The sequence below is a fragment of the Mytilus galloprovincialis genome, chromosome 4, assembly GCF_965363235.1.
Source record: "Mytilus galloprovincialis chromosome 4, xbMytGall1.hap1.1, whole genome shotgun sequence".
Classification (NCBI taxonomy): domain Eukaryota; kingdom Metazoa; phylum Mollusca; class Bivalvia; order Mytilida; family Mytilidae; genus Mytilus; species Mytilus galloprovincialis.
The window spans coordinates 80858501-80884077 of record NC_134841.1 but is presented as its reverse complement, the minus strand read 5'-3'; the positions used below and the strand labels follow the sequence as shown (position 1 = coordinate 80884077).

Genomic DNA, 25577 nt, shown 5'->3' with positions numbered 1-25577 from the left:
TTGAGGAATTCGTCTGGTTCAATGGCATGAATCAGCCCCTCAACTACTTTTTACATAAATACTAACTTTGGCTTCAACGCCTTCAGTGTTCGTCCTTGTCTGGAGATCTTGTTGTAGTTCCAGTTTGGCAAGCATTTTGGAGATATATCCATCCTCTCTTGACTTGTAAACTCTGGTGATAAATTTTGCCGCTTGACATGTATCCTTTCAAGCTTGTTTATTTTTGTTACCGGGCAGGGGTCGCATAATATGGCTCCATATTAAATTATGAGATCCATTCCTAAAGGTCTAGTTCATTGTTCTAATCTTACACAAATTTCAATAACTGGAATGCCACCCAAGTTGAATATATGGTGACCCACTATAACAGCATAATTACTTGGAATTGTGTTTAATACCATGATGGTTCAATGGCATAAACTGAAATGGAGACAGAAATGGTGGGTTAGTGCAAAATAAGAAACAAGCTTATGATATATGTTTAAAGAATGATTATCAATTATATGGGTCATGGGCAGAGTTGTTATAAAATATCAATATTATATAGGTGAAATAAAACTATATGGGTCATTTTCAAAAAATGTCGAATTTTGAAATTGAAAAATTTATTAAAAGTTACTTATTTAAACAACCCTCTACATAAGCAAATCAAAACAAACAGTACTTTAAGAACAACATATTAAAAGATGCAATCTTAATGATGTCATACAAGAATATCTTGAAACATTTTCTGATCGGTTGTACAATATTTTGTCTATCCTGTTACCATTTTCAAAAGAAATTTTGGGTTATTAAGAAAAGGTTTAGATCAAATATTAAGCTTGTTTTACGTTACCAATTAGATGGTTTTCAAGAGAATAAACTTCTATATATATTCATTCTGTAAAATAATAGATTATTTGCCAATTTTCTAGGTTGTACTGAAAATGGCTCTAAAAATTGGGTTTCAAAGGTTGTAAAATTACCACCAGTAATGCAAGTCTAAGATAGAAATTTATATTGTTCGGCCTTTTTTCACCCTTTCAAATAAACCCAACATCAAGTAAATCCCTCATAAGTTAATTTACTTTTCTCTTTATTTCGTTGGTAACAGGAACGTACGTTTCTGATATATCACTAAATAAAAGTCTATCCTGTTACCTTTTTGTCTATCCTGTTACCGATATCAGTATTGCACCTGCAAATGCTTAATTGGGAAGATTAAGACGTTTAACCTTAAGATGAGTTCAAACAATGAAATATTTCATTCGTTTTCCACCTACATGTTAAGATAAAAAAAATGTAACGACGTTTTTGTCTATAATTGTCTATCATGTTACTGTAACCATAGCAACCATAGTAACAGGATAGACACATTTCTTCGTTTTTGATTGCTGTTGTGAAATAACTACTCCCTTTGGTGAAGTGATTATGGTTTTCTATTGTGAATTTGGTTTCCAACACGTTATTGCACTTTTTACAACCACACTGTTAGTGTAATTAATCAAAATGGTTGGTAACAGCATAGACATAAAAAAAAGTACGCTCTATTTTTTTCACTAAATGTCTTGAAATTTCCTTTCTCTACACTGTCGTTCAAGAAACGAGGCGTTTTAAATGTAAGGATTACTTTGCATTTTTGAAATCAACACTGACTGATTCAATATTCATAGGGAGAATAATTTAACGACTGATTTAAGTAGCGGTAACAGGATAGACATGAACCTCCTGTACGCTGATTGAATTTAGTTTGTAGATAATCTGTTACATACAATGATAAAGAAGCTACGATTTTTCGTTAGAATTATAATTAACGTTCTTAAAAAGTCCCTCTTGCAGATATCAAGGCGATCAGAAAATCGGAAAAAAAAATCATTTGAAATGTGTATTTCTGACAATGTACGCACACAAATACCCCCAAAATTGGACTTAAATGCAGTTTAATCTTATCAAAATAGATGTAAGGTGTGTTTATTATTTATATTCTGAATCACAAATCCGACAAGATTACAACTGAAATTTCTATTAGAAATAAAAATTTTAGCATGGGTGTACTGAAAATTCGACATTTTTTGAAAATGACCCATATAACAATACTATGCTATTGTGTAAATCTACAGAAATAGAATTTGCTTCAAGTAACAGAAAAATAACTATGTCACTAGTAACTTATTTAATGAGTATGTCTAATTAGTCCTATAACATATGACCTCGGGAGCATTATTTACTATTTCTATTTACTGTTCTGATAAAAAAAAAAATACTATCAATGTGCCACACTTCGCATTAAATTTAAAAAAAAAATGAAAGTATCAGTATAAAAACGTTAAAAATTGAATAAAAATGCGAATTCATATGTTATAGGACTAGTGGGGTATAAGAGCTTGTTACAACAGGCTCTTAATAAACATTTGGTTTGAAAAGGATACTAGTAGTCTGTATTCTTGATTTAGACAAATGTAATTGCAAGAAAAAATTTACACATTACTTAGAATACTTTAGATCATTCAGGTAGTCTTTATTTAGTATGTACAAAAGAACAGCCAGTAGTCATTGGATATTGTAGATCATTTAAATAGTCTTGACCTATCTATTTGTACAAAAGAACAGCTAGTAGTCATTGGATATTGTAGATCATTCCAGTATTCTTGACCTATTTATTTGTACAAAAAACCCAGCCAGTAGTCATTGGATACTGTAGATCATTCAGGTAGTCTTGACCTATTTATTTGTACAAAAAAAAACAACAGCTAGTAGTCATTGGATACTGTAGATCATTCAAGATCATTCAGGTAGTCTTGACTCTTGACCTTTCATTTGCACTAAAAAAAAACCAGTCAGTTGTCATTTTCACTTCACACACACGAATATCAATTATTTTCTTACAAGACATGTTGCAATGTTAAACTTATTACGGTATGTGAAAATCAAAACTTGCATAAAAAAGTATATCTTCAATATTGACCTGCAATTTGTTATATTGTTTACACCATGATTAGTTATCGATCGAGTGAAAATTTTGATAAATTCAATTAATTTCAATCGGTAGGGAACTATGTATTGTCATGCAAAACTCACAAAGTTCTTGTTTCATAGTGCAAAATACTTGAAAATTGAGGAACCCCAAACTTAGTTTGTGTCTCGACTGAGTAGGAGGTTAGAAAAGAATGAATGAAAACATTATGATTCATTTGGCAGCAGGTGATGGATTTATGAATATAAAACAAGCACAATCGCCAAATGTTTTATCATATAATAATTCGAAAAAAGAACATTATGTTTTTTCTGTCTTAACATTTTATAACTTTATATTATTTTGTTTCTTTTGGAAGTTCGCCAAATAGTTGATATACTTAAATTGGCTGATGATGACAAGGAGAGATATATATGGCAGTATCTACTTGAAACAAATTACAAGGAGATTGATCACTATTTAAAAATTAAAGATGTGTCAATATCCAAGGATCAATATGGAGATAAATATTTTGCCTCATATCCTTCTTCAGCTGATCATGACGGGAAGTTATCGATAGTTAAAAATTTAACAAAAGCATCAAGTACCTTGCATGCATTGCAGTTAAACAGTCGTCCTCTTAACCTACCAGAACGTGGATGTAAAGTTTATAAAGTCCAGAATGACGCTTTTTTGATAGTTGGACAGAGAAACGTTGTGGACGCTGTTGCCAAAACGCAGCTCAGTAATAATTCTTCAACAGAGTCTGATACCAATAATGCTGACAAATATCAATCCTGGGTAAATCTCGAACTAATTGATATTTATCTAACAGAGGAAGAACAAGCATTTATTATCTTGCATGATTTAAGGCAATTGCCTAGCCTTAAAAAAGAGTTGGTTAAAATTGAAAAAGATGTCGTAAGATTTACAGTAAGGGTTCGTATACCAAAAGTTCCAGATTCACCAGAACTAGAAAATGACATCAGAACGGAACTGAAGAGCAAGAAAGGTCAGGTTGGTTTTAAACAAGTCAGCTTTAATCCTCGTGAAACCAAGTTCCTTTGTACAGATCCTGTTTATAGTTATGTCGACAAAAACCTAAACTTTTCCCGCCCATCGATATCTTGTGTCTGGTACATAAAAGAAGATACTAATTTGGTAAATGTTTACACAAAAGACCCTGATGCCAGTTACAAGGCAGACATGCTTAGGAGGTCTATTGTAACTGGCAGTATGATAGTACCACCCAAATATTTCTCAACAGAAGGGATACGAATAAGATTACTCGAATTACAGAAAAAGTATGAGAATAAAGTTGACGTGTATTTTAGCTCGTCATACTCTACACTGAACTACATGTCTGTCAACGATCAAGAATTCAGATTTCAGCAAGACCTAAAATCGCTCACTGTGACAAAAACATTGCAAACTAACAAGGAACAGGGGATATTACTGAAATCGAAAGTAAAGGAATTAGAAAACACTTATAGCGTTAATATATTAGAAGAAGAAAAAGCAAACAAATTTGGTTGGAAAATTCAAGGAGGGTCAAGTTCAGTTACAGCTGCTTATGACGAGTTGAAAGCAAGCGGAAATGCTTTACAGACTAAAGCAAAAGATTATCAAATCGACGAAGACATAAAAACCGTTCAATCGTCCATAGAAGAAATAATACAGACAGGTTTAGTCAGCATTGCAGAAGTGTCATCATACAAGGCACCAAACCCAACTGATCTAAGAAACAGCTTTTCTAGCTATAGATGGATACTCCCAAATGGCAATGACTTGAAAATTGTTAACGCAGATTATACATGGCTTTTGAAAGACGCTTTACTACTGAAAACGAATGCAGTTTCAGGTGAGCATTCATCCCTTTCAATTTATAAGTATATGTTTGCAATTGGTTTACTCTTAATGTTATATTATAATATTGTTGCTTTTTATAAATTGCTTATTTCTTAAGCAAGTCAGGGGCGTTAAATTCCATGTAAAGTTCAGTCTTTTTTCTTCATGCTTGAAGTTATTGAATTGATTGATTTTAGCTTTTCTCCTTGTTCAGTGGAAGCCTTTTCCCTAGAATTAAATTTTTGATGAAAATTGATACTTATTAATTACAAGATTTCTGTTCTAAGGGAAATAACTTAATTTTTTTGAAAGATGTTTTTAACTTGTAGGGGACTACAAAAATGTATGTATTGTCATGCAATACTCACAGAATATTTGTTTAAGTTGGTCCACGTTGAGGTTTAAAGGGTCCAAAATTAATATTTGCTTGAATTTATCATAATTTAAATTATTCTAGTTCTTTGGTGTGCTTAATGAATCAAACCACGGATTAAGATTTTAGAGTTTGGGTCCCATTTTGAAATTGGTCCTTATTAAGTTCTAAAGAGTCCAAAATTAATTTGTTAAATTTAAACAAAACTTGAATTCAAGGAGTTCCTTGATATATGCTGAATCTGAACCTTAATTCAGATTTTTGATTATTGGTCCAGGTTTCAAGTTGGTTATTATTAAATTAAACTTTGTCCGACTTCAACAAAAAATAATATATGGGGTTGTTTGATATGCTGAATTTAACGTTCATTTATATTTTGGATATTTGACCACAATAGGTAAATTACCATTTCAAATTATTTTAAAGTTCTTCGATCACGTTCATTATCACAATGATTATGTTCAGAAACCTATGTTGTGTAAAATGTTTAATCATTAATCTAAAGTCAGAGCTTTATCAAGCTTTAAATGATTTTGTGTCCATACATGTACATTAATTGTTCAGGCTTCGACCTCTGCACTCATGTCAAGCTGCGCTCGCTCTGTGACGTTTTATTACAGTGTGTTCTTTTGTTGTGGTGTTACGGGGCACTGTCCAGATTAGTGTAGGGTTGAGAGTTCTCAAACGTTTAACCTCGCCACATTCCGTCTGTCACAAGTTTAGGAGCCTGTAATTCATTGTTTTTTGTTTAGTCATTTCTTTCATATTTGCTTTCATAAATTGTTACAAATTATATGCTGAAAGCCTTTTAGTTTTCGCGCTTGGATGGTTTTTCATAAATTACGTAGAAATCTTTTATACTGACTAAACGGTATGGGGTTTACTCGTTGTTGAAGGCGATACCGATTTCTATTATAACTAATATCCTCTTCATTTGACTTCTGATGGGTAGTTATCTCATTAGCAATCATACCACATCTTCACATATTTTTAGATTGAAAGAATAAATACAGCATACATAGAAGTTTATTCTTAAACTAACCTGTTATATTTTGCCATCTTTTCGCGTCCGTTGTCATTAAAGAATTGCATGCTTCTATTGTAAATTCCTTGGGGTGTAAAAGCGTTGACCCAAGAACATTTCGTATGAAGCGGTAAAAATATGCGCATGGTCAACGCTTTTACAACCCTATGAAATTACTACAAGAAATATTCAATACTTATAATTACATTTTTTAGCTAGGATCATGAATAACTGATTTCTTTACCTAAGCACTTTATTGTGGGGCCTCGTGTATCATGAATGTTATATTTCATTGTGTAATGAATGTCAATTTCAGAAGGACGCGAGATTGCTGTTGGTCAATCAAAATAACGTATCATAATCAAACATACATGCAATGGAATTATTAACTTTAAAAAAGATATTCCCCTCTTAAACTTCTGAACCAATTTTAACCAAACTTGAAGTGAAAGATTTTTACAGTTACTGTACATGTATCTAGGATAATGTTGTGTTTTTCTCGTTTAGTCATCAAACATGGCCGTCATGATAGAAAGATAGACAAAATGATTCTAATGCAGTTTTTTATTTTTTATCTCAAAAATAAAGCAGTACTTAACAGCAAATCCGACATTGGATAAGAATGATAAGCATGCTACGATCTATTATAACAAGGAATTTTCATGCAAATAGGATATTCCAATTCGGAGTTATTGTCCCTGAAATAATTAAATTTATCAATTTCCTCAGTTTTTATACGACCGCAAAAATGTTTGTGGTCGTATATTGGTATCACGTTGTCGTCGTCGTCCGAAGACGGATGGTTTCCGGATAATAACTTTAGTATAAGTAAATAGAAATGAATAAAAATTTTACACGATGTTTATAACCACAAAAAGGAAGCTTGGGATTGATTTTAGGGGTTATGGTCCCTGAGGTTTATGAATTAGGGGCCAACACAAGCATTTATCTGTTTCAGGACAATAAGCTGTGTATAAGTATTTCAATTGCCATGAAAATGTACCTCAATGTTAAATGCCATAAGTAGAAGGTTAGGATTTATTTTAAGTGTTATGGGACAAACAGCCTAGGGATAAAGGGCCAAAAAGGGGCAAAAACAAGCATTTTTGTAGTTTCAAGACAATAACTTGTGTAAAAGTGTATGAATCTTTCTGAAATTATACAACATGATTCCATACTACTAATGGATGGTTAGGATTGGCTTTTGGGGGTTATGGCAAAAAAGGGGGAAAACAAGGGTTTTTTTCTGGTTAAAAGACAGTTAAGACAATTTGAAAGCAGTGTAAGGGAGATAATCCAGAAGTAATGTTTGAACTACTTCACACGGCTTTTAAATATGTGTATTTGAAATTTACCAATATATATAACTTTAGTATTGATAAACTTCATTGGAAATTTGCCAATAACTTAAGTATAATTTGAAATTTGCCAATAATTTTAGCATAATTGGAAATATGCCAATAACTTAACTATAAGTAAATATAAATCTTTGAAATTTGAACACAAAGTTTGAAAACACAAAAAGGAAGGTTTAAATTGATTTTGGGATTATGGTCCCTTTGGTTTAGGAATAAAAGATATAAAAGGGGCCCAAATAAGCATATCAAGTGTCCAGACAATAACTTGTGGTACAGTGTATAGAATTGCCTAACGTTGTATCACAAAATTCCACACCACAAAAGGATGTTAAGGATTGGAGTTGTGAAGTTATGACTCAATCTGTTTAGGAATTAGGGCAAAAAGGGGGGAGGGTTTCCTGGTTAATGGACAATTACAATGTACTTTAGCTTTGTTTCTTTATGTTGGTACTCTTTGCTTTTTGTTTGCTTGTTCAAGTATGCATTTTTTTACGACCGCAAAAATTAAAAAAAATTTGGTCGTATATTGATATCACGTTTGCGTCGTCGTCTGCATCGTCGTCGTCGTCGTCTACGTCGTCGTCGTCGTCGTCGTCGTCCGAATACTTTTAGTTTTTGCACTCTAACTTTAGTAATAGTGAATAGAAATTCTATGAACACAAAGTTTGAAAACACAAAAAGGAAGGTTTAAATTGATTTTGGGAGTTTTTGATTATTGGCCCAGTTTTCAAGTTGGTCAAAATCGGGGTCCAAAATTTTCATCAAAAATTGAATAACTGGGGTTCTTTGATATGGTAAATCTAACTGTGTATGTAGATTCTTAATTTTTGGTCCCGTTTTCAAATTGGTCTACATTAAAGTCCAAAGGGTCCAAAATTAAACTAAATTTGATTTTAACAAAAATTGAATTCTTGGGCTTCTTTGATATCTGAATCTAAACATGTACTTAGATTTTTGATTATGGGCCCAGTTTTCAAGTTTGTCCAATCAGGATCCAAAATTATTATATTAAGTATTGTGCAATAGCAAGAAATTTTTAATTGCACAATATTCAGCAATAGCAAGAAATTTTCAATTGCACAGTATTGCGCAATAGCAAGAAATCTTCAATTGCACAGTATTGTGCAATAGCAAATATTTTCAATTGCACAGTATTGCGCAATAGCAAGAAATATCTAATTGCAATTTTCAATTGGAGTTATCTTTCTTTGTCCAGAATAGTAGTTGAATCAACTGAAATCATTGTTTCATACAATATACAATGTATATTCACTTTTACTACCAACTGATAAATTAAAACAATCTTTACCATTCAGTGATAACCAGCACTTTTTTTACATTTTAATATTTTATGATGTATTTAAATGAGTAGTTATTGCTAGGGACCATTAGACATTTGAATTGAGATCAGTTTTGGAATAAGGGAAAGGGGGATGTGAAAAAAAATTTGGGGGGGGGGGTCAAATTTTTCTCATTTCAGATTTCATAAATAAAAAGAAAATTTCTTCAAACATTTTTTTGAGAGGATTCATATTCAACAGCAAAGTGAATTGCTCAAATGCAGAACAAAAATTTTAAGTTCATTAGACCACATTCATTCTGTGATAGAAACCTATGCTGTGTCAACTATTTAATCACAATCCAAATTTAGAGCTGAATCCAGCTTGAATGTTGTGTCCATACTTGCCCCAACCGTTCAGGGTTCTCTGCGGTCGTATAAAGCTGCACCCTGCGGAGCATCTGGTTTACCTGTATTGCTATGCAGTACACACAGAATGTTTGTTTAATTGTCTTTTGATGTTGTAGATCGTCGCGGAGAGACAAGTGTATGCTTCAATTCAAAGTACTCCGAAGTTACTCTGTATCTTCCACCATGGAAGGAAAGTGTCGCTAAAGAAAAAGAAATCTTAAGATCTGCCTTAGATGACCTATTCAAGAGAAAGGAGCTGGACCAAAAAAGTATCTGCCTATTTTTGGTTTTGAATTTGAGAGAACCTGAAAAAATTGGATGGTCATGGAAAAAATTCCTTCCAGAAGTTTTAGTGGCTTTAAGTAGACACAATGTTAGTCTGCCATTAGTAATTCTTGAACCGTCAAAGAATGAATTTGAAAAAGGATCAGACGCTATACAAAGTTATGCTGATATGGTTTGTAAGTAATTTCCATTAGAATCAGTTATTATAGTTAAGTTCCATACCAACGAAGACTAAGGGGACTTTTGCTTTGCATTCCGTTTGTCTGTCTGTCTGTCCATCCGTCAGTCCGGTAAAGACGTTACTAAGTTGTAAAACTTGTGTCTGATCCTTTTGTCATTTTGAACAATAAAATATGTTTAAACTAGTCCGGTAAATGAGTTTTCCACACTTGTTTTGCCCCCGCAGTAGCAGGGGATATTAAGTTTTACCTTTGTCCGTCTTTACGTCCATCAGTTAGTCCCAAAATTTGTTTCCGTTCTCTTACTTTAGTTTGCCTCAAACAAATGTTTTGAAACTTATACACAATGCTTTTTACCACAAAACACAGATCAAGTGTGAATTTTGGTAGCGTCACTTTTACCGTTCTAGAGTTATACTCCTTTACAAATGGGAAAAAATCCTAAAAAAAATATCAATCAAGTATTTTTTATTAAATGAAGTTAATATCTTCCTTTGTCTATGATTATAGTTTAATCAACTACAATGCATGCTTCTACTTCGTCAAAATTATCTCCCTATTACACCAGTTCATTTTTACAATCATAAAAATGGAAGCAATTGAAGGGATGACACACTGCCAATTTACCTCTTGAAAACCGATACATTTATTATCAGAGCACCTTTACGATCCTTATATGTCAGTGGTAATGTATCTACTAGCTTATGAGCATCAGTTAATGTACTTGTCTGCATTCAGTCAACTTAAAATTATTGTCTGGTCGGTTGTCAGGTGGAATTTTCGAAAATTCAAAAACATTAAAAACAATTCTAATTCAACATTTCGTGGAAGGGCAGACTAAAAATTTTTAGTGGTCGAAGACTATTATTAAACCCTAGATATCACACACACAAAAAATCGAAGATATGCATTTTTTAAGATCGAACTTAAAAGTCAGTCATCAAGTATACTTTTAGTAAAAAAAATGCTATTCGGACACACCTACTCTGTTTTTGTGATTCATTGGAAAGGTATTTCACTTGACCCATATATTTGAATTTTCATTTTTATAGCACTTTCAATTTCCAATGTTATAAAGTCAAAACGGCGAATATGTGTCCCCCATTGACAAAACATCAGTCAATTTCAAACACCCTTTAATCTAACTTTTCAGATGATTCTTTTCAAACAAACATGTTTTCAAGCTTAAGAATATTTTGCATTTGAAGTTATCTTCATATAGAAATATTAGTATACTTCAAAAACATATAGACCTGAACATAAACTGTAGAAAACATGGAAAGATATGGCGAAAATGAGCACCCCACTCTAGCCTTGATATATATAAAAATGACAGAATCTGAAATGAGATGATGTATCAAATATTTTTGCTTTTTGCGTTTTTAAAGACACATTATTCCTCTTAAACACCCATAACATAAAAAGGTGCACCCGATTTTCTTTTTTGAAGGTTCAATTGTTACCCATTTTTTTAAAATTATTTCTCGAGTCACAAAATGGAAGTGTAGAAACGAGAATTAAGGAACAAATAGATTGATATGTTCTCTGTCTGTGTTATTTTTTATTTAAAAATCGGAGGTTTTGCATTTTTTAGATCCAACTGAATAGACATCCATGTCGTCGACTTGATATCTAATTGTTCAGCTTAACTATGTAATAGATAAATTGCAAACTTATGCAGACGGTGTTTTCATGGTAAAATTCTTCGTAATTTAGCCGAAAGCTGTCATTTTGATTGTTTATGTTAACTTTTAAATATTTTTTTTACAATAGTTAAAATTACATTTATCGTCTTCTCTAAAAAAAAAAATTCGATTCTTTTGTTCTATTTCAACTGGGTTTCCGCCTGTTTATACAACGCAATGTTTAATTTTGCCTTCCGCTGATAAACTAAAGCAAGTTTTGCCCTTCTGTGCGAATATGTACTTTAATTACTTTATATATATAAGCGTGGGCATCATCTGTGTCCCATGTACACATTCCCCATTTGTTTCTTTTTACTTGAAGATATTGATTTGATATTTTGTGTATTGTTTTATTTTAACAAGTTACTGTTACAGGATTAAGTTCACAAATTGTGTTTCGGTCTAATGAGTTTGTGCAGAGTTATGGTCCTTTGACTTACAAAATTACCATAAATAATCAGCTTTCCACACTTTTTATGTCTCGTCGTAGCGGAGGGGGCATTGAGTTTTACCTTTGTCTGTCTGTATGTACGTCCCAAAGTTGGTTTCCGTTCTCTAACTTCAGTTCAAATGTTATGACACTTATACATAATGCTAATTGCCACAAAACACAGACCAAGTTTGAACTTTGGTGGCGTCACTTGAACCGTTCTATATTTCTGCCCGGCTCTTTCAACGAAAAAAAATGCTGAATTTTCCGTTTTCGTTCTCTAACTTTAGTTTGCCTTAACCAAATGACAATCTCGTTGAATCATAATATGATACTTCCCGTCGTTCCAGTGCAACTTATGAGTCGTTCAAGTGATGCTTACAAATATGTATTTTCTGATAAAAAAAATAAAAGTCAATTTTCCCGCTCAGATCTTTGATTGGTTAAAACAGAGGCACATACTGTTGCTGGTCAACAAGTCTATTATAATAACGCCTTACATTACATTATTTCAATTTAATTCGTACAAGCTGCATTTTTAAGTTCCATATTTAACCATATTTTTTTTCAAATTCATTTGTTTACTGTTTCCATGGAAACTTCAAAAATTTAGGAAAAAATCAAAATGACACAAATGAAATTCCGCAACTCTATATATAGCAATTAATCGTTTTTGGAAAAGTATGCCCGCGATCTGAAAGTCATAACTCTAAGATATACAGGCTTTTCAAAAGTTGTCTAGCAAGAATTTTTATTGAAATTTTATAAGTTTCTGCCATCTAACATGAGATCTGTTGGTCATCGTGACACTTATCATGCATAAAAATCAATTAAAGATCTACATGCATTGCAAACCAAATCTGACAAGAAGCATTTACGTGCTAAATGATCGAAGTTTCATAAAAGATCGACATATAAAAACGAATGCAAACTCTCACTGCAAGACATAACTATTATACGTTAACATGCTAAATAAAATAGCCACAGTGTGACAGAACGTTTAGAAAAAAGATCTTAACAATCCACACGAAAGTCCAAGAGCCGTCACTCTGCGTTAATTTGGTTAACTGAAACAAAACGGAAATATTTGTTTTATAACTCATTATTCTTCACTAATTTAACAAACATATGTTTTAGATCTACAGACATTACGCAATATTATAAAGCAAGTCTAATCTAATCTAACTTATACTCTCTTTAAACTACCAATGTAGAGGAACCATATTTTCATAAGTAGAACAGGTTTTCCTTATAGGCTCGTTTACTGGACTGATTATGGTGAACCGTTGTTTGTCTGTCCGTCCGTCCGTCAACATGTCGGACAATAACCCAAATATATGTGTTTCCAAGTTGTGGGATTTTATTCATATAGAAGGGTGATTTTTTGTTTTCGTGCATTCATTGTGCATTCACCGTGCGTGCGTGTATCGTGCGTGTGGTCAGTTTGAGTTTTAGAAGGGCTGCACAATACCTTAAAGTGCTTTAAAGCGTTTTCAGATTTTTATTGACTGGTTTATGTATATATATTATAATACTCTCTCATTAATTTTTATTATAAATTTCTTATATGAAAAATGCGAATTTATTATTGAACTTTATTTTGATCCCCCCGCCGTAGCGGAGGGGGAATTAAGTTTTACCATTGTCCGTCTGTACTTGTATACGCCCAAAAATTGGTTTCCGTTTTCCAACTTGAGTTTGCCCTCTAGAAACGGAAAAAAATACCAAATTTGTAGTTTCCGTTCTCTTACTTAATATAAAAAAAAGATGTGGTATGATTGTCAGTGATACAACTCTCCACAAAAGACCAAAGGACACAAAACAATCATTCTAGAGTTAGGCCCCTTTATAAATGGAAAAATTGCAAAATCTTTAGATTCCGTTCTCTAACTTTAGTTCACCTTAACCAAATGTTATGAAACTTATACACAATGCTTATTACCACAAAATACAGATAAAGTTTGAAATTTGGTGGGAAAACTTTCACCGTTCTGGATTTTTGCCCCTTAATGAATGGAAAAAACGCAATTTTTTTAGTTTCCGTTCCCTTACTTTTATAAGTTGCATCAACCAAATGTTATCAAACTTATACACAATAGATATAGGAAGATCTGGTATGAGTGCCAATGAGACAACTCTCCATCCAAGTCACAATTTATAAAAGTAAACCATTATAATTAGGTTAAGGTGCCTATTACCACAAAACACAGATCAAGTTGAACTTTGGTGGCGTCACTTTAACTATTTATCGAGTTATGGCCCTTTATGAATCGAAAAATTGAAAAACAATAATTATGGTTCTGTAACTTAGGTTTGCGCCAACCAAACATTAGGTAACCTATACACAAAGTACAAATTTCGGTAGCGTAACTTTGATTGTTCTTGAATTATGTCCTTTTAAGATGTTGTAATCAAGCGGGGGCATAATATGTGTCCATGTGGACACATTCTCCATTTATTCTTAATAAAGCGTCGGGCGTATCATGCGCTCATGGTGCTGCTGTATAATATATAGAGTAATGATACTTCCTCTACCATTTGTCAAATTGACATTTAATCATAATGTCATGCGCAGCTCCAATGCTCTGTATATACATTGCTGTTACTCCCTCTACCATTCGGTATCTACTTGCACATATTTACAGTTAAACATATATAATTGTCTGTGTTCAAGTTTCGACTTTTCGCCAGAAAAGTCGATAAACCTTAAAAATATGCATTTAAATTTAAGATGCAGAGTGCTTTTAAGTTTTATGTTCAAATTTGCTTTAAAGGTGACTATTGGAAAGTTGAAATCGCCACAAATATTAAACAGAGGAATATCAATTTGTCAACCAACCTTCTTTCAAGACACACACTATAAATAAGAACTTCACAAACTTAATAGAGTTGGTTGACTCTTATAAAATATCTGTATCAAATATGACCACGGATATGTTTCAATGGTCGTTCCCACAATCCCGTTCTCTTTTGCAAGAATAGGGAGTTAAGGAATGTTTCTTATCACCATACAGTGTATGTAACATAAACAGCATAATATGTTAGAGCAGAATATAGTGGACCCTCCAGAGAACCTGTTGTTTACCTGAAGTTTTAGTGGTATTCGTGTCGACACATTTTCAGTGTCGTGTTTATTGATTTGTTCAAGATTTAAAAAAAAGTCTTGCAGGATCAAGTTGCTAGCTGACATTTACTTTTGTAAATGATACAATTTTAAAAGAACTAAAATTTAATTACAATTAGTTCTTACTGAATTCAAATTTTACACCATACCATGCCAAACATCAATATATTATGCGATATCAAAAGTTGCCGCAATATAAACTAAATTTTCTTTGAGCCTATTATTATTATTATTTTTAAAATGATATTGCAGTTTAAAGTGTAATGTTAAAACATGAGAAACGGAATAAATCAGTGACTGTAAAAGGTTTTACGATTGAGCCAATCGCTGAATCTTTCAAAGTACTTTGACTGTTTACGAATTTTACTTGCTTTTGTAAGTCCCCTACTGACGAAGTCTGTCTGTCTATATATATGTCCATCCGTCAGTCCGGCAAATCAGTTTCACAATTTTTTCTTATTGCATGAAGATATTGATTTGATATTTAGTGTATTGTTTTATCATGACATGTTTCAATTCCAGTTCGGAATTTGTTCCGGTCTGATGAAAATTCAAAAGCATAATCTGGGTTTTTTTTCGCAATTTTTTTCGTCATGCTTGAAGATATTGGTTTGAAAATTGGTATATAATTGTTCTATCATGAAAAGTTTCAGATCAAGTTCGAAATTTGTTCCGGCCGATTGATTTTGTTGCAGAATTATGGTCTTTGTACAAAATGCAATGTATTTGTCGTGATATCTAAATACTCAACCCCAATCCGTTGAAATCTTTCACATGCATGTACATTTTACTTGAAAGTCCATCTAGATATATTGGTTGTGTAGGTCTAGTTTATGCTAGTCGTTCTATGGGAACAATAATCAAATTAAGCAGAATCGAGAATTTTAAAATACAAATAATACATACATTTTCTAATTTTATCCACATATATAAAGTTAAATTGTTTATATTTTGTAATGGTGTTTAACTCAACTTTCAGCACTATTGGCTATATTGTGGTGGGAAGTTTTTATTGGTAGAGTAAGACGGGTACCCGGAGAGAATTTTGTCAGGAAAAAGCAAAATAACAAAAATACCCAAAATATTCTAAACGAAAAGCTCATAAACAAATGACGAATTCACAACCAGAGTGTTGACAGGCTAGTGATACGGTATCTGCGGAACCGTAGCTCTTAGGTCCTTATGTTATTTTTTGACTATTTGCGAACCATAGATCGTCCGCAAATAGTCAAAAAATAACATAAGGACCTAAGAGCTACGGTTCCGCAGCTAGTGATACGGTAGTTGCACTACTTAGACGACTCCGATACTGATGCCTCTTATGATAATAGACAATAGTAAATTTTATAATAATGATAACAGCACCCGATGTTATAAGTTTCTTATCGTATTATTTTTAATTTTTCTAGGTCGTCCTCGCAGAATTGAAACAAAAATTGAAATCGGCCAACTGGCAAGGATGAAGGTACAGTATGTTAGCATACAAGATAATACACTTAAATTATAATTAAAAAGTTATTTGAAACGAATTAATTTCGGTTGACCGTTATGTCAAATTGTCGTCACCACAATCCCCTTCTCTTTCCCCCGAAACCTTTCGAATTCGAATTTTCACTGGGTTTGTACCTATATGAGCAACATGACGAATCAGCAAGTGAAGCAAGATATGCTTACCCTTCCGGAGCTAATGTGATCAATCCTGGTTTATGGTGGAGTTTGTGTTGCTCAGTCTTTACTTTTCTTTGTTAATTTTGTTTTAAATTAAATATGCCATTGTTTGTCATATATTCGTCTTTTGACATTGATTGTCAGCTTGTTTTCGACTTCTGAGTTTGAATATCCCGTTGGAATCGTCTCCTCTCTTTTAGTCGTAATTATAATGTTTGGAAATTATTGAACCAGTTCATGCATACGTGTTTATGCCAAACCAAGTACAGTATGGAAGTCTATTTATATAATTATTAAGGAACCATAATGTATCATTCGGGTATTTCACTCAGTCAATGTTGATCATTACTTATTGCTGCTAATTAACTTTCGGGTTTATGCTGCCAATGTTTACCGATCATGATTTTTAAAAACATTTACACGGGAGGTACATGCAGCACGTGATAACAATTAGTGAGTTGATCGAGATATGTTATTTTTTTTATATTTTCCATGAGCTTGCATTTATTTATAAAACGTTGTCATACCAGTTGTGAAATGATTTTTGTGTTAATTTTTTTCTTTCGGAAACCATTTAAATTATCTATCTTCCTTTGCATGTTTAAATTTGTTCGCCTTTTTGTATCGCGGATTTTTCTTTCCTTTGCAATGTGCTGCTGCCGAACAGGTGCGCATCAAGGGCTTAAAGAATTTTTTGAAGCGTTTTTTTTAAATTATAGAAGTTTTCCTTATGTTTTTCAATAATTGGTTCACTTTTTGTTCACTTTTATTTTAAATGAGTTAAATTATCGAATTACAGATATAAATACTTCAATGGAAGGAAATGGCAATTATTGAATGTACAAAGTTATCTTAAAAAGTCTTTTGTTGATAATTTCATCCTGCTGTTATAGGCTCTGTCATGCTGATCGCTCACTGCACTGTGGTCCTATGAATATGCATTTAAGTATGGCCATTAAGTCTCTCGCTTGTCATGGTTTATCGCAAATAGGTCTTCAATAGTTTGGAAGAGCTGTAAGACCGTATGTTACACATTCTGTTGTTGTAACTGGTAGTGTACATGAAGTTTTAAGAAGAAAAATGTTCGCATAAAATCTTTTGTTACAAACCTGGGGCGTCTCTATCTCGGTGCTAGGGAGCTTATGATCAGTCGGACTGTCTTTTGATTTCCTTTTCTCATATATATGGTTCTCGCTTTTTAAATAACCAATGCATGGCAGGTCATCCTTGTACACTTTGGATAGCTCTTGTATACCAGGGGGCATTTTAGGTGTCTTTCAGAGAACCAACACATGTTGTGTAATCAAAATACCTTTTGATACAAGTTGAATGTGTTTTGAAAAAAATAAGTTAATTGAGAAAATGACACAAAAAAGGAATGAGAAGGCTTCGAAGTTCATTTGTAATATTCAGTTACTCAGTTGCACTGGTTGCTGGTGTGTTATTCCGTTATGTCTGTCTTTTACACTGACGACGGACACTAGGTTCGGAGCAAAAGTGCCCAGCTAAATACTTTTCTTCGAACATCATAACCTCAAATTATTCCTCTAGCTCATTTCTCATACCGTATCCAGCAAGCATGACTTAATAGTTTTGTTTATTTTGACATCTGCTTGCTTCAGGTTAATATGTAAACAAGTTAGTCCTGCTTTTGAGTGATTAAACCACTAGTATTAGAGATTTGTCAAATTTCATTTTTTGTTATCTCCTTCTGCAGTTTTGGAGGTACAACTTTATTATTTTATAGAATGTTCAAACACTTAATGGAGGTGTGCATGGCCACAGAATATTTTTTCAAATATTTTTTTCTCATTTAAAAGCTGTCTGAAAATTTGCTCTTCTAATTGATTATATAACAGATAAAAACAAATTATTACAAAAATTAATACAGTTTAGAAAAACTCATACCGCATCAGTTAGTTACAATAGTCACAACATGAAAATTTTGAAACGATTCAAACGAGAAAAATGGCTTAGTTTAGGATGTTTTACGAAAAACAAATATGTCAAAAATGAACCAACAATAAAAAAAAATTAAAAAAATGTAGTAAGATAAACTTGTACTGTTGAAGTCAGATAAAAGGCCATAACATGAAAAACGTTAACAATTCGAACGTCGAAAGAAAGTACTAATGGCCTAATTACTAACATTTTATGAAAACCACATGTTATTAGAAATAAACCAACACCCACTAATGCTTTCGGATCGGAACATGAGAAATTATCTATATTTAATTGCTAGTTAAAATGCCTGCATTGTTTTACTATTTTATAAAACATCCACTAAATACAAATGTACAAGTGACTTGAGCAATATATTATAAAGGCAACAACACCCACTTTATCGCGTAGGAAAATTATGATTTATATTGTTCAGTTGTTCTTTTCCTATGCAGACCTTTGATAACTAAGGCGTATTTGGGGAGGGGAAGAGGCAAGAGTTCCTACCGTTTGGATCAAAATATATGGTAATACATAGACTTTAGACGAATTTCACTGCTATCGTTGTTGTTTACTCCCCCTTCTCAAAATCTTAATCCGCACCTGCATATCAATCATTGCCTGTCTTGTTTCACTTGAATAGTAGATAGGGGGTTATTTTCGCGGGATGTTAATTTTCGCTTATTTTCGCGGATAGAACAAAATCGCAAAAATAAATTGCGCCAATTATGAAGTGTATATGCAAAGGTATTGTAACATTGAGGTGCCAGAGGAGACAATGCGATTTTGTTATGTTAATCTTTGTAAAACCCCACGATATTTCAAATCTTCTTCATATATAGCTGGTATATTATTGGTTTAACATGATAAGACATTTAATCGATGTCCTCTTTTGCAAAAATGTTTATGTTTGATACGGATTGGTAACAAAATATGCATGTTCACTAATCAAGCAGTTCAATCTCTCTTGTAGTGTGATGCCATAATAAACAGCACACATGAGGACTTACTTTTGAATTATGGAGCTGTTTCAGGAACCATTCTGAAACTGGCTGGCAACAAGATACAAGACGAATGCAATGATATAATGAAAGAAAGATCTAAATCTAAACTTTCTTCAGAAGAAGTTGTAATCACAAATGGTTACGATTTAGATTGTAGATTTGTCTTTCATGGTGCCCTTGCTTCATGGCCAAGTCAGGTATTGATTATTTTGTGTGTTTATGAGTTTCGTCTAAACAAAGACTCATCTTAAGTAATAAAATAGTATAACGACTATGTTATAATTTTCAAAAAGACTAAAGATACATATATGTATCAAACAATCAGCCAGACAGAGTTGTTCGACATTTAGAATATGTGATTGATAGATGGTGGCCTATCATCCAATGCTTTTTTTTTTACATACATATTTTGAATCATATTATGTTAATGAGATGCTTATATGTCATCTATATTCAGTATATAATTAACATATTTTGGCCGTGTTATGGGAAGAAAGACATGTGTATTTATGTTAATAGGATAGTAAAATTGTATCGTAAAGGATGAAATATTAAGGATTGAGATGGAATTTATTTCAAATTAGCTTTATATCTGCTCCTGGTATTTTTAAGAAATTTGCAGTATTTGGTCATTATCTTGGATATAATACTAGATACAGATAAACTATAATAAACGGCAAATTAGAACTACAAAATAAATCAACGTGATCAAAATTGTCAATTTACCCCACAAAGAGTCATTTGTCAATTTTTCAAATTTGTTTTCGTATATTTTTGTAATCTTTACAAATATCTTCTTATCTTTACCTACGGGGCCAAATTATTCACATTTTGTCTAAAATGAGCGAAATAAATTGATTATCTATCTGCCTTGAATTTATCAGACGCATAAAAATAAACTTGTTTGGTTGCTAACCCTAAATTGGTACATTTAAGGAAAATTTGCCGTTTGGGGTGATTATCTTGAATATTCTAATAGATAGAGATAAACTGGAAACAGCAAAAATGTTCAGCAAAGTCAGATCGACAAATAAGTCAACATAATCAAAATTATCAATTGACCCCTTCCGGAATAAGTGCCCTTGAAAGACATTTTTTCACATATTTTCGTAAATCTTTTGTAATTTTACAAAGGTATTTTCCCTTGAAACTACTGGGCAAAGTTCATTATGGATAGATGTAATTATAAACAACAAGACTGTTCAATAAACAAGTTACCATCAGCAAAGCAGAATTTTTGGCATGGTTTCTATTCTTGTCTAAATGTGTGTTCTTTGTTTTAGTCTAGTCGATTTTAAAATTGCTCAAAGTGGTAAAAGCATGAAATTATGCATAATAGTAGTATAGGTCATGTAAACCATTTTCAGCTATGAACCCACTTCGAAAGTTGAAATTGGCGGGAAAGGCGGCCATTTTCAAAATGGCGGACGTTTGATTTCGAAAAAAACTTCACAATTCCTAAAATTTATATAGATTAAGATATATAAATTACATGAAACTTGGTAAAAAGAGTGACAGTGCTTACACCAATTGCCTTAATGAACAAAATGTTACACATAAAGACTGGCGGCTATTTTGAAAAATCTTGAAATTCAAAGTTAAGCCAAAATAGGTAGATCTCCAATTCACAATTGATGAAAATAAATCATTTGGTTATTATTGGTTTTTGGAAAACCTTTTTGGCAGACATAATGAGTATCATATCATACAAGTAATGTCATTAGAATATCATTTGCTCAAATGTTCTCAATTGACGTTCACAATATCACACAAATATGATCTGTCAAACAATACAATAGCTGTCTCGTTCTTTTATGTCAATTCACATTGTCCTCAAAATTTACATAGAGTAGTACAATTTAATACTGTCTTGAAACATTTGCATGGTCTTCTGCAACCATTTAAACTTTTACGTTTACATTTTATTAATTTAACACAGGACTCATACGCTCCCCAGGGGTTCCGATATAGTCCAGTCGTTTTAGAAAATTACGAACAAAAATTGCTCTACCAATTTTTATAACACATGGTATATTCATCACAAATGACAAATACTATCATTTGAGGACTTCCAGCATTGAAGTATTGTTAGCCATCTTTAATGGTGGACATTTTTATTACAAGAATTTCGAAAATATCATATTCGCTATTTTTAATTCTTTGTTATTTGCATTTATTCTTAACGTTTAAACGTATTTACAACTAGTTTAGCAAAACTATTATTATACATGTTATATATGACTGTTGTTATTTAAATTGGATAATCATCAAGTATCAAAAAAGGCAAGCACATGTTTACAAAAAAGAGGTACAAAAAAGAGATATATGATTCCAATTTTCTTCAACTTACAGGTTTGGCTTAGTGACTTTTTACCACAGAAATTACATTACATATATATATTATAATTTATGATCACACTTTTTCGAAAAGGATTAAAATGTTAGATATAGAAAAGACTATGGCTGATAAACCTAATGGACAAATAGACTGGAAATAATGTCTTGGACGCCAAGAGAGGACATGTAAGAATTAACAATGCCAAGTAGACACAAAGAGAACAGACATAGACATTTGACTTGGTAATCAGTCCTTTCATGCTAGCATACAAAGATAGTACGCATCGAATTGGTTCCTCCTATCGCTCAATTTGGAACATTGAATGCATACTATGAAAATGCACACACTCCAGAGGCTTAAGGCAAAATGGCACAAATACTGTCCAAACGAATTTTCAGATCTTAAACTATTTCGTCAGGTTAAAGATTTATAAGTCACAACTGAACAAAAGTAAAATAACCAGTCATATGAAAGTTGTGCTGGATTAACAAGAACAATGAATGCAATGTATTTTTTATTTGTGGTTATTCATCTGAAGATCTCCACGATGCATCGTCAATTATGATCGACAAAAGAGTATACAACTGAACATTTGTGCTGGAGATGTTATATCACAGGAGTCTAATAATAATAAGTTGTGATAAAACTTGACAACATAACAAGTAGGCAAAATTTAAAGAGACAGAAGGAACACCGGTAATATGTTATCCATGGAATTGTGCTTGCCGAAATGAATACATGTACATCGACGGCACATGGTCAATCGGCGATCGGGCTAAATTGTACATTTAACGCATTCAAACAACATAGAGTTGTCATGGAAGGAAGGCTTGATGCAACTCATCTGAAAAATGGAAACTGGCTGCTATGGCAGATCTGCAAGCAAACACGCAATGAAGATTTGTCTTGTTTTTGTACGACGGCGTTGGTAAAGCTCTGAAACAGACACCATCTCAAAAGCGTGAAAATAAAGGCATTATCATAGTCAAAGCAATTAAAATAGTTTGAACAGATATACTTGATATTAAGAATAGCTTTATAGGGACATCCGAATAGCTGTCAACATGAATCAGTTCCACAAACATTAATTCCTTAGTAATAACGAATCTAGGTGGGCCAAACATCGAGACACAACCCAGTAATAGTGTTGTGTCATAGACAGCACTAACAGTCTCGCAGATGTAACAATTCAATTGTGCAAATCGTCACCGAAGGGATACAATAACAAGTTATTACTCCTCAGATAGAGAGCCATCTCGGTGTTTGTGGAACTGATTCATGTTGAAAGCCTTCATTGAATGTATATGCACAACTATTCTTAGTATCAATCAAATCTCTTCAAACTATTCGAGCTACTTTGACCATTATGAGGCCTTTATCCTCAAGACTATAAGACATAGCCTGTCGAGGAACGATCCCAAAATGCTCGTAGAAAATCAGAAGAACGAAGCTACCTTCCATGTGTGCTTGTATATCTTCTATGGCAGCTAGTATCCAATTTTCAAAAGCTTTGTATTAATCATCCTTCCATGACAACTCCAAGTTGCTCAAGGGGTTACTATACAATTTAGCGATAGGATCAAGCTCATAGATTGGCACAACATCTGTTCCAGACTGTGAGCTGTCGATGTATTATACTAATTCGGCAAGTAAAATTCAATGAATTACAGATTCCTTTACTTTCTCTCTGTGTCTTTGGATTCTGTCTTATTGCCTTGTTGTGCAGATTCAACAAGCATTTCTATGTACTTGAAGATTATCAGATACATCATCACACTGCAGTTATTGTTCTTGTTGATTCACTACAACTGTGTTTGGCTATTTCACTGTATTTTCAATTGGTGACTCATCCTTATCTTCAGAAATATGTTTCTGTTTTTCCTGACGAAATATTTTGGGATCTGAAAATTTATTTTGACAGCATTATAGTACCATTTTGTCTTGTAACGCTGGACTGTTTATGCAATTCCATTGCCTTTATTCAACTGCCCCAAGTCAAGTAAATTCAACATTGTTCAATGTGCAACATCTTTGTATGCTAGCAAAATAGAACTGATATCCCGCTGCAATGACTATGTCTGTTCTTTTGGGATCTGCTGGGAATTGTTAATCCTCACTTGGCCTATCTTGGAGTTACACACATCATTCCTGTCTAATTGTTGTTTAGATTTTTTAGCTCCAGTAATTTAAACTCTACAATTTTTATCCTTTGCGATATAGTGTGTTTATAAATTGTAGTACGTATACACGGTTTTTTTTTCTGTAATAAATAGTTACTTAGGCAAACGTGGTGAATATCCATTATACATAACAACATTCATATAGCAATGATTTGCAAATCGATTTGCAAATGCATCAAAACATAATTAAATGCAAAAAAATTAAAAAAGATTAAAAAAAATTTATGTCGACCCTTTTAATATTTTTAATATTGGGGCCAAGAGCAGCTATTTTGATTTTCTGAATTGGGTTCATAGCTATAAATGTTTGTTTGGACCAAAACTAAAATTCTAAAAAGTTTGATGCTATTACCACAATCAGAACAATTGTTTCACAAATTGACTGGACTATTTATTATACACATAAACTAACGTGAGTGACACCAATTGAAAATACAGGCTTAACAAACGTATGTGCGGTCATAGATCAGACATTAACCTTAATGCTAACGACATTCTATACCAGCATTTCAATCAGCCCGATCATTCCATCGTTTCTATGACAGTTCGCATTATCGAAAAGATATACCATAGCTCTAACAATCCTAATCTTTCAACGACTCTCCGTAGACAAAAAGAAGACTACTCCATTAGACAATTGGGAACTGCAACACCTTATGGCTGCAATGACAAAATTGATGGTATAGGTATTCTATCTAGTCCTTCGTGTAACTCGGTGAATGTGATGAATATTTTCAACTCGACTCCTCGACGTAGACGCAGTCATGGTCATCGTCATTATACATCACCTTCTCTGCATGATGTCTCTATTAATGACTTGCTGCCATTCATACAAAAGCCGTTAGGTATTCATCACATTCGCACGAAACTTTATTCATTACCCCTTTCGAAACTTCATTCTCTGTTCAATTTATGTTTGGAATCCACTGTTACAAACCCTCATTCAAACCAATACAAACTTGAAGCTATAATTTCGGATATTGCAAGTCACAGACTTTTCAAGCCAGTTCGCATTGGAAAAGATGAAAAAGAGAAAAGATCTTTTCTTAATCTTTCCTTTGCCAACAAAGGTCTCGATGGCGTCAACCTAGGCAATATCCTTCATCATAAATTAGTGCAATCGAAAATGCCTCCTTATTTCAAAGACCAGTCTGTACCAATAATTTCTTATACCTATACCAAACCTATTGCAACTAAAATTTTCAATTACAAACGCGTTTTGCAGGATCTCGATATTGACGACTTCAAGTCTAAACCTCCTGATTGCACTTGTGCTAGTTCCAAATTCACATATAATCCTGCTGGCCACGTTATTACCGGTGACATTAACATTGTTAATAACACTTCTCTACGAAATGTGTTATCGAAAGGTCCCAAATATCGTGAGCCTAAATCCATCAATTGGAAATACAACTTTAAAATTTTGATGGATTCAGTCGAGGATTATGCCAGGCAATGGGCTAAGCGCGAGAAGGAAGACGTAGACACTCTTTCCGAATGGATTAAGGCAGTGAGGTC

General features: G+C 32.9%; 1 protein-coding gene across 1 annotated transcript in view; it reads left to right on the top strand.

The window, feature by feature from the left end:
• The first annotated feature begins 3319 nt into the window (after positions 1–3319).
• Positions 3320–25577, top strand: part of LOC143073094 (uncharacterized) — a 112939-nt gene continuing 90681 nt past the window's right edge. Inside the window, exons 1-4 of the mRNA XM_076248409.1 lie at positions 3320–4793; positions 9342–9686; positions 16338–16393; positions 19511–19738. Coding sequence (XP_076104524.1) covers positions 4139–4793; positions 9342–9686; positions 16338–16393; positions 19511–19738 — 1284 coding nt within the window. The 5' untranslated portion in view covers positions 3320–4138. The remainder of the gene's footprint in view (positions 4794–9341; positions 9687–16337; positions 16394–19510; positions 19739–25577) is intronic.